Consider the following 10,525-nt stretch of genomic DNA (forward strand, 5'->3'; position numbering starts at 1 on the left):
ACCAGTCTCTCTCAGCCTCCGTGGACTCTGGGTGGGGGCAGAATATATGAGAAGGCCTTTTCCTCGGGAGCTACAGCCTCAAAAATCCTGTAGGTGGCCATGGGGGGTGGCTGTCTGGATAAGGCCCTATGGCAGGGAGGTGCAGGGCACAGCTGTTGCCTGAGTCCTCCCCAGTCCCTCCTCCCACAGTCTCCTTCCGTCTCTCTCCACTGTTCATTGCTATAGCTCTGACCTACTTTGAGTCAAGAAGGAAGGGCCCATTTCGCATTGGTACTCCAGTTCTTACTGTCTTCTGAAACCAACATTTAGGGTTTTAGGTTTTTTTTTTTAAGATTTATTTATTATATATAAGTACACTGTTGCTGTCTTCAGACACACCAGAAGAGAGCGTCAGATCTCATTACAGATGGTTGTGAGCCACCATGTGGGTTCTGGAAATTGAACTCAGGACCTCAGGAAGAGCAGTCAGTGCTCTTAACCGCTGAGCCATCTCTCCAGCCCTAGGGTTTTAGTTCTTGACTAATGCCCCAATGTCCTGGCTTTTGGACCACATGTTTTTCCATGACTTTATTCATCCTTCTCATTTTTTCTGGCTCACAAAATAACCTTTAGCAAGATCCATACTAATTTTGCCATCTGCCCTGCTCTGTATGGCGCCCCATGGCCTTCAGTTTGCTGTGATCTTGCTAGACCTATTCTCGCTGCCCCAAGTGCTGAGGTTACAGGCATGTCCCACCAGTCCCAGTTTTACATGGCACTGGAATGGAATTTAGGATTTTGTATTTGTTAGGCAAGGACTCTACTAACTTTAAGATGCATTTTCCAGCCCCCTATAAAAGTCTTAATGCATAAATTTTATCAGGATAGTTGCTGGAGAATCTGTATTTACCTCAAAAATTTCCAAATTTGCCAAAAAGGGGGCACAAAAAAAAAAGCCCTTGCTACTTCCCTTTCTTCTTTCCTTATCTCAAGTGGACACGGCTGCAGCAAGCTACAGTCATACCTCTGCAGGCTACCGTGCTGGCTCTCTAGTTTTGCCCTCCCCACATTGTGGCTCACTGAGCCTGCTGGTCACGGTGTGGCTACATCTTGCTCCAGGTGCTCACCAGCTAAAGTGTGGATTGTCCTCTGGCCTAGACTTAGGTGTCCTGTCTTCCCAACCACATGGGATTTGCTCCTGGCCACAAAACAAGTGAATGCAGGTACCACCTTTTCTCTCACAGTACTACAGGATCCCCTTCTACATCCCCTGGGGCTGTGTACAGTGGTGGACAGTAATCCTTGGCATGTGCATCTCAGCCACCCTGCAGGGCCTCATGCCACAGCGGCAGCCCTCACTGAACACCCGATGTCATCAGAGACAGCTGGGCTTGGACCTTTCGGGTCCATGTCAGCTAAGTGGAACCGAGCTCCCTCTTGGCTGCTGTGCTGATGAGACACTGGCAGCTGAGCATTTCCAGCTAAGGGCGTGGCTGATTCTGTTTCCCCAGCTACTTGCTCTGGACTCCTGGCCACACAGATGGTTGTCCCAACCAGTGGGCTGCTAAAGGCTGTTTATTAGCTGGACAAAGGATTCTCCTGCAGAGGCTGATGGAGATGCAGTGCCCCCTGCTGTGTGAGGATAATGGTGCAGTCTAAGGGAGCTTGGTAAAGACCCTCTTCTCCAGCCAGGATTAGGGAAGTGGATGGCGTGGGAAGGCTCGAGTGAGACAGGACCTCGAGTTCACTGTTCTGCCTGATATATTACTATATCCAGTGCTCCTTCCCACATGCCCTCCTTTTTTAACCCCCTTGTTTTTCATGATTTGGGTTTCATGTAGCCTAGGCTGGCCTTTTAACTCCAGATTCTTGTGCTGCCTCCATTTCTGGTTGCTGAAGTTACAGTATGACAGCACACCTAGCTTCTTAAATGAACTATAATCTCATTGAAGTCAAAGCAGGAGATGACTTTGTGGCTCCAAGTCCCCAGATGAGAATTGTTAAGAAAGAACAGGGAAATAAATACCGTGGCTTTTTACATCCATAAGATCACTAATGGTAATGAAGGCTCAAATGGGTGCTCAAGCATTACTGGGATAAGAAGCTAACAGTGAAGCATGGCAGGAAAATAGAGCCCTTTCGAGATGCACAGCAAGTGTGACACACAGACCTGCAGAGAGACTTAGGAAGAGCTGTGTGACAGCCCTAGTGTGTGGACGAGGCAGCCAATCTAGGTAATATTTATTATATCTACAGAACAAATATTTACAGATAAGATGAACCACAGAGTAACTGTGCAATCATTCAGATTCTTCAGTGGCCTCTTCTCTAACGTCCACAGTTGAGCAGCAGGGCTGGAGTCTGGCTGTAGATTGGGCCAGCTGAGTACCTGGGCATCAGCCAAGGGAAATAGTTGGGGATTATGGCTTCAGCGTTCTCCCAGTTCACATTCCTGAGCACTGACAATGTGGAGCCTTCACCACCCCCGTCTTACACTTAACCCAAAGGACAAGGGGCCCTGAGCAGGAAAGGGCAGCATGGCTCATTCTCTCTGCCTGGGGCATGCATGCCTGCTGAACCCTGTGCTGGCAGGAGCATCCGGGAGAGCTGGCTGGGAGACTGCTAGCCTCGGACTACTTACTGACTCGCAGACTGCTGTTTGGCAGCCGGAGGTGGTGAGAGCTGCCCGTGTGGCCAGGGAGCATTTGTTGGGGAAATGTGCCAGCCAGGCTGGCTGTCCCTAGGAAGAGGTCTTGGAGCACTTGCCTGCTCAGTGCTGGGGAGGGGTAGGACATCAGTGCTAAGTGGGGCTGGGGCTACAAGCACCCACCTCCCCCTTCTTTGGCTGTAGAGGTGGTGTAGGAAGGGTAAGGAAAATGGATAGCAGAGAAAAGCTGTGTAGCCTCTGCTTCTAAGGTGCTTTGGGCAACTTAGATATGTGAGCAGAGAGCTTTTGTTTGGATATTTTCTTTTTCCTTCTCTTCTCTCTTGGCTAGAGCCCAGGAGGAACAACTTTGGGCTATAGCCCTCTTCAAGCTGTAGCCCTGGGCTCATGGGGCTGGTTTCTTTGTCAAGTGAGAAGTGAGTCTTGTGCTGGCACCGGGACTGCCATTCCTTGCTGCTAGGTGACAGTGGGGTGGCCGGGCAGATGCTACGTTGGGCTCTGGGTTCTGCACCCAGAGATCACAGTGTCGGTCTCTCTCTCACACTCTGGCTGCACGTGCACACCACACACTCCCTGTCCAGTGAGAGGCTGGCTCTACCATTCACCCTCTGCCTCTCACACACATAGTCACAGAACAAATTGGAGTCTCTTATTGCTTGCTATGCAGAGTGGGCTGTCAGCAGTGGTTATTCAACGAACAACGAGAGCAGCACCATCACCACGATACCGGAGCAGAGCAGCAGTACCTGCTGCAGGGAGTGCCTGTTGGGAGAGGGGGATTTAGGTGCCTGGACAGGCTGGACAGATGCAGCGGTTCCTCCTTGGCCCCAATAGCCATCCCACAGGTTGCTCACCATGGGTCATCTTCCTCCAAGAGGTCAGGTAGCACATTCACCAGGGCAACATAGAGAAAGCCTCCTGAGGTAAAGGGCAGGGTCCAGACCACCGTCTCCTCTGTAGGGAGGGAGGGCCGACTGGTAGTGAGCTCAGGGCACATGTACCCCGCCCTCCTGCACAGGACACCAGGCAGATACTACCCAATAGCAGCAGGGCAGAGGTGCCTCGTGAACACACTGTCCACCACTCTCTTACCTACTCCTTTGGGGGATTGCGTACAGATGGCAAAGCAGGCCCCCAGAAGGCCTCCCAGGGCTGTAGAAAACTGTAGCTTGGCTGCGGTCCATCGGTCAAAGCCAGCCCGGAGCAGGATAGCAAAGTCACCCACCTGAGGAAAGGCTCAGATGTTCAACCAAGAACCAGATCATAGGAACACCCAGCCTCCTGTCTACCCTACCCCTGGGCCAGTATCTGATGAAGCCATGCCTGCTCCCCACCCTCCCTCTCCCCCACTTCTGTGGGCAAGGCCCACACCAAATCCTTAAACAAGTTGCACACCCATGTTGAGCATAGGAACCTTGGAATCCCCGACCCTAGGACCACGATCTGGGTACTTACCTCATGGGGGATCTCATGCAGGAGGATGGCCATGGTGGTTAGAAGCCCAATCTGCAGAGATTCGAGCCTGAGTCTATGATGCCTTTATGGGGTTACTAGGCTTCCCCAACACCCAGTCCCTCATAAACATGTATTCTGCTTTGAGTCTGCTATAGGAAAGACAGTAGTGACTAAAGGAGACAAAGCTTGCCTCTCAGACTTAACAAGGTAATATGATATCATCTACAGATGTGCCAGGAAAGACAGTAGTGACTAAAGGAGACTTAAGGTAGTATGATGTCATCTACAGGTGTGTTGGGCTGCATTCACAGCACACTGGGATATGTGCAACCCCAAGCTGCAGGTTGGACATTTACTGCTTTTCCTAGTTCAGCTCCCAGCACCCACATTAGGTGGCTCACAACTGCCTGTAACTGCAGCTCCAGGGAATCCAAATCCAGCTTGATCGTTTGGCCTCCAAAAGTCCACACATGTGGCACCAGCACAAACATGCGAACAAAAATAAATCTTTGAGGACAATCAAGGTGAAGGGAGAAAGTGAAGAAGGCAGCATCCAGGAGAGGAATAGGGACCAGGTTTCACAAAGGTACTGTTAATAAAAGCAAGAAGCAGAGGCTGTTTTGGAGACTGATCTTACAGTAGACACTGCCAGAGCTCTACTTGTCCCACCCCTTACCTTTTTGCTCACAAGGAAGCTGGCAGCCACAGCCAGCCCATGGGTGAAGTTGTCAATGGTATTGGCCAGCAGGTTGAGATAGCCACTGACCTGTATGAGGGGAGAGAGCCAGGCTGAGCCAGGGAGGCAGAGCTGAGTCAGCCATTCAGCTCTGCAGCTGCAGGAGGGGGGCCCGCATGGGCCACTCACTTTGAGGTTCCGGACCACGGCTCTCAGGCCGGGCTCTGCAGCCGGCTGGGCCAGACAGTGGCCTCCATTGAGCGCGGCAGCAGTGGGGTCTTTGCTGGGGGCCTACAGCCAGAAGAAGGAGAGAGAGGAGACATTAGATGCCCCCACTCAGACAGGCAGGCAGAAAGAGAGAGTGAGGACAGGAGATGATGAATACCTCTTTGATTTGGCTAGACTTTGCTGATCCATCGGCTGGGTTCCTCCAAGTCATCAGATCTCAACCCCACACTGCTGTTTCTATCCATCTAGGACAGTGCTTCTTAACCTTTCTAATGCTGCAACCCCTTAATACAGTTTCTCATGTTGTGCTGACCCCCAACCATACATTTTGTTGCTACTTCGTGGCTGTAATTTTTTTCTGCTGTTATGAATTGTAATGCAAATATCCTATATGCAGATGATATTAGGCAACCCCTATGAAGGGTGGTTTGACCCCCAGGTTGAGAACCACTGACCTAAACAATTAAACTACTTCAGAGGCTAATACTGTTGCTCTCAAGAGTAAGAAATGAGAGCTGGGAGATATCTTAGACTTAACCTAGACCCTGGGCTTCTCCAGGCCCTGGGTTCCACTTTAGGAAAAAAACAAAACAAAACAAAACTGGTATACCCAGGCTCTGGGACTTGGGGCTCACCTGGCTAGGGTCCTCCTCCTTGCAGTTGAGGAACATCTTCTCCAATGCCAGGAAGGTCAGGAAGCCAGCGATGACCCACAGCCCCAGTTGTTGCTGTCGCTGCAGACTCTGCCCTTCAACACCTGCAGGGGAAGCACTAACAGGCCATGCCAAGCCAGTGGCTAGAAGGGAGCCATTTAGAATGAGGCCTAGATCAGAGCTAGTCCAGGGCATTGTGGGGCTGCCAGGCGTGTGTTAGGGACTACCTACTGAACAAGCAACTGGGCCCTAGAACTCCCAATGAGGCCAGGGCATCAGGATTAGACCTTCCCTCTCAAGTAAGCTTTTTTGGCTATCTCTTCCCATACCCTCTCCCAGACGCTGTAGAGCCAGCAGGGCCTAGGTTAACCCGAGGATGGACACCAGCTCTGTAATGTTGTCACTCACCGGGGCTGATGTTACAGGTGTAGGCCCACGCCTCTGGCAGCAAGTGCAGAAACACATTGCCCAGGAGTCCACCTAAGGCAAAGCTGAGCAGCTGCTTCAGGCGCCAGGCTCCAGCTGCAAAGAGAGACATGAGGTCTGGCACTGAGCCTCTGCTACTAAGCCCACCCACCTTACTGGCTTTCTAGACTGCAAGCTTCCAAAGGCTTGATTTGGGCCACTGCTTTTCTGGGTCTCCACATCCCACAGGCCCAGCAAGGGTTCTCAGGAGGATCTACTGTGCTGTGGAATCATTGTGGATTTACTGACTACTATTGGTTAAGAGATGGGCTTATATCCTGGCAAGTTCCAGATCTTTAATCCATCTAATGGCAACCACAAGATAAAAACTTCTGAGACTTAGTTTACCCATGTATAAATTTGGATCTTGGCAGAATTAAACCACAATGCATAGAGCAAATGTTGATTAAATGGGAATTTCTTCAGCTAATTCCACCTTTAGAAAACTGACAGATCTTGGGACTTTTACTGGATTGCACATCCAGATTTGGAAATGCATTATGGAATATATGGAAGCCATATTCAGCTCTTCAGCTGATAGAGCAGCTGAGGCCTACAGGACAGATGTGCTGGTGGCGGGATGTGACACCCTCCCACCCTCCACCCTCCTTCGGGGACCCTGATGTCTCCAGGCTGGCCAGAGAGCACTTATAAAGTGGGAGTACAAAGGCTCCAAATGCATCATCCTGTACAGACCCCCGCTCTGGCCTCCACACAACAAGGAATCATTCTACCACAGAGCTGCCCCGCACCCTGGGACACCTGCTGCAAGGACATGACAGGCTCCAGAGGGGTTCTGGTCACAACTGGTAGCAACCATCAGACAGGCACCATCAACCAGGAGCCATCTGCATTACTGAATGATCCTGAGCCGGCAATTGGTAAAAGGCCAAGAGTATTTCTCACTGTCTATTCATTTGTTTTATTATTACTTGTAATGTGTGAGTATGGGTGCATGCGTGTTCATATGGAGGTCAGAGGACAACTTTATGGAAGGTTTGCTCTCTCCACCTTTACATGGCTTTCAGAAATTAACTCTGTTCTCCAGCCTTGCAGGGCAAGCACTTTTACCCACTGAGCCATTTTACCAGCCCTTCCCTTTCTAAGATTTATTCTTTGTTTTAGTTATACATAGTGCAGGTGCCTGCTAAGACCAGAGCATCCTGCTGGAGCTGTAGTTATGGACACTTGTGAGCTGCCTCACATGAGTGCTGACAATCAAACCTGGATCTTCTGGAAGAGCAGGATGTGCTCTCAATAGCTGAGCCGTCTCTCCAGCCCTAACCTTTTTAATTTGAAAAAGGGTTTCATATAGCACAGGCTGGCCTCTGCCTAAGTAGTAAAGATGACCTTGAGCTGGTTCTTTCATCTTCCGTGTGTGCTATACTCAGTCAAGTGTATGCTACCATATCCAGTCTTATGCAGTGCTGGGGACCGAGCTGCTGTGCACCAGGCAAGTGCGATACCAACTACACTACATCCCTAGCCTTTACCCCACTAACCAAAACTGGGGGTGGGGGGGTATGCAGCACTTGCTGCACCCAGGGTTCAACATGAGCCTTTAAACACCTGCCCCTTCCTTGTGCCAGGCAATCCTCCAAGTGCTTCATCTAAAACTCATGAGTTGGTATTTTCACTGGGGGGTGTTGAGAATTGAACCCAGGCCTTGAACATGTTAGGCAAGCATTCTACTACTAAATGACATGCTTTAGAATATTATCCCTATTTTAAAGTCTGACAGACTGAGGCAGAGTAAAGTTAACTAACTTGCCATGTGCTAACATAGTTGGTGGGTGGCAAAGTCAGGATTTGAGCCCAGGTAGTATGGCAGCCATATTGCCAGCCATTGTTCATACTGAGTCTGGGGAATGTTTGTTGATTGAAATAATAAACAGATGTGTGCATGAGTGAACAAATGAATAGTATACCCTATGCTCACAGGATCAAGGTGACGCTGGACTCAATGCTAGGCATACTATGTCTAGTATGCTTGGTATATGAGATGGCATTTTCTAAGAGCAAGCGGCATGTTTCCTACCCTTCAGACTGATCGTCAGGGCTACTGAAGGGTTACTCACCTTCTGATTGTAACATGGTCCCCATCTCCAGGGGAATGACCAGCAAGGGGAAAACCCCACTGAGCCCAACCATGAGAGAGCCCAAGAGGGAGCAGATCCAGGTGTCCAGTCGCTCCCCACTCAGCAGAGCCCCCCAGGACTCGCTTTCTTTACTATCCAGGCGACAGGCAGCTGCAGCCCCCAGGCTCCGGAGGGCTGGCTGGGAACCTCCAGCCCTTTCCAGGAGCTCCAGGGCAAGGACAGTGAGGAAGAGGAGCCTCTGGCCTGCCATACCACAGCCAGGGCAGGGACATCCAGGCATGCCGGGCACTAGAAAACACAAAGATTGCTCATGTGAGCTGCCTCCCTGGACCACACACCCCACTTAGGAAGCACAGCAGTTCTTCCCGCTCTCAACTGGCCATGGCATCACACTCCTGCTCGCTCTGCAGAGGAAACAATCCCAAGGGTGGGTGCACAGAGCACCCTCTGCCCCTTCATACTTCTCCCAAGAACCACACATTTTTTCCTTCTGAGCTGGCTCCAGCCTATGTGTCAATGTGTCCGCCTGAGGCCAAACTTTCCTTAATGACTGGGTGAGGCACTGGCAGGTCTCCTTCAGCCACCGGAGGAGGAGGGACCATCCCTGCTGGGTGCCTCTAGCTGCCAGGAGAGGCTTGTGTGCCAGATTGTGCCTGCGAAGACACCCCAGGGTCTAAGGCCAGCACTGTCTAGCTTGATGGGTGGTACTAAGAAACACAGGTGGGGAAACTGAGTCATGGTCCAAATCTCTTCCTCCTAAATGATCTTCTTGTTCTTGGGCACCAAGAGACAGAGGTGGTGCTAAAGGGAAGAGATGCCTCACAGATGCCAGAGCCAGAGGCTATGGTGACTTACGGCTAACTAATTTGATACTCTAGCTTGCTTACTGTTTGACTGTGGGTAACTCCTGTAGTCCCTTTTGAGCCTGAGCGTCAGCATCCTGTCAGGGAGCGGCTGAGGTACTGCCTCCCGAACAGAGGTGAGCTTCACAGTGCAGGCAGTGCTGGCATGGAGGAGCTAATGCAAGTCCTCTGAATGCCAGGGGAGGCCTGAAGCACTCCCACAAGGAATGTGCACCGCAGACGGATCTCCGGATGGGGATGTGAGTCAACCAAGCAAGAAGTTCAATCTGGAAAGTTTAAAATGTGGTCTGTCCCATCTTACACTGGCTGTGACCTTGAACCTGCCTCAGTTTCCTCATTTGCTAATGGATGTGAAGAGAGAATTCATCTGCCTCTGGCTGGTGGGCTACAAGCCTACGTCTGGGACCTTCAGGCCATAATTAGTGACCCCACTCCCACCCCTACCCCTGGCTGCCACTGCCAACACCATCACACACACACACACACACACACACACAAACACACACACACACACACACACACACACACACACACACACACACACAGCAAAGTTTCATTGGTACCAAGGCAGGCCCTAGCCAGGCCAAGTCCTTGGCAGGTCATGCAGAGGCAAGGGGGACCACAGGTTTAGCAGAGAGGTATGGGGTATGGAGAGAAAAGAAAAAGCAAGAGAAAGGAGAGTTAATAAAGCGAGCTAGAATGTCTGGTAGGAGAAGGCAAGAAGCGGGGCAGCAGGGAGGGCTGAGGGGGCAGCGTATGGGACGACAGAGGTAAAGAGCCAAAAAAGCAGGCAAGTTCGACTCCTAAACTCTGAGTGGCGACAGGTTTGGGAATTGACACGGTCCATCCCTCCCGGGACGCCGGCCTGAGGGTCCAGCGACCACTCACCGTGCAGCGGCAGAGGTGGCAGAGGTGGCAGCGGCAGCAGATGCAGCGCTCCGGGCGGGCCGGGCCATCCAGCTGCAGTCTTGCGCCCCGCCCCGGCTCTGCCTCGCCTGGCCCCGCCACTAGGCCCCCAGTCCGGAGCTACCCCCGGCGTGCAGCCACGTCACAGGGACAGTCCGGAACCTGACGCGCCCGGCTCCGGGGGGCTAGACGGAGCGACGCGGGGGGGGCGCTTCCGCCTCTTGCCGTGGGGGACCCGCGCGGTCAGCGCACTTCCGCTCGGGCCGGATTATGGGGCTGCGGGGAGGGTAGGACGGAAGTGGGTACCCTCATGGGCATCGCTTTTAGCCAAGCTAAACTAGGTTGAGGGCGGCACCCATGCGGGGACCGGGATCAACGGGGCGGCGGGACTTGAGTATGGCTGCTGCCTTCCTTCTGAGAATGCAGTGCCGGCAGTGGCCACACGGGGGCGTGTGTGGCTGCCAAACCGCTCCGTCTCGGGATAAGAGCAGGGCTGTGGTTCTCCTCTGAGTCAGCGGGCCTGGCTCCTCCATGAG

The 10,525-nt window shown here is 52.0% G+C and overlaps 1 protein-coding gene across 7 annotated transcripts; it reads right to left on the bottom strand.

Moving 5' to 3' along the window:
- Positions 1 to 2,203: 2,203 nt before the first annotated feature.
- Slc39a13 (solute carrier family 39 member 13) lies at positions 2,204 to 10,153 on the bottom strand. 7 transcript variants are annotated; one of them, XR_015682745.1, is made up of 10 exons: positions 9,972 to 10,153; positions 8,200 to 8,508; positions 6,065 to 6,178; positions 5,639 to 5,760; positions 4,965 to 5,066; positions 4,776 to 4,888; positions 4,100 to 4,245; positions 3,737 to 3,869; positions 3,499 to 3,598; positions 2,204 to 3,406 (listed from the first exon to the last, which is right to left on the bottom strand). XR_015682745.1 is itself a non-coding variant. In NM_001399258.1 (10 exon segments), coding segments are annotated over 9 exon segments (1,089 nt in total). In that variant the 5' UTR covers positions 8,501 to 8,508; positions 9,972 to 10,041; the 3' UTR covers positions 2,204 to 3,330.
- Between the last annotated feature and the right edge of the window lie 372 nt (positions 10,154 to 10,525).

Source organism: Rattus norvegicus, chromosome 3 (genome assembly GCF_021556685.1).
Source record: "Rattus norvegicus strain SHRSP/BbbUtx chromosome 3, alternate assembly SHRSP_T2T, whole genome shotgun sequence".
NCBI lineage: Eukaryota > Metazoa > Chordata > Mammalia > Rodentia > Muridae > Rattus > Rattus norvegicus.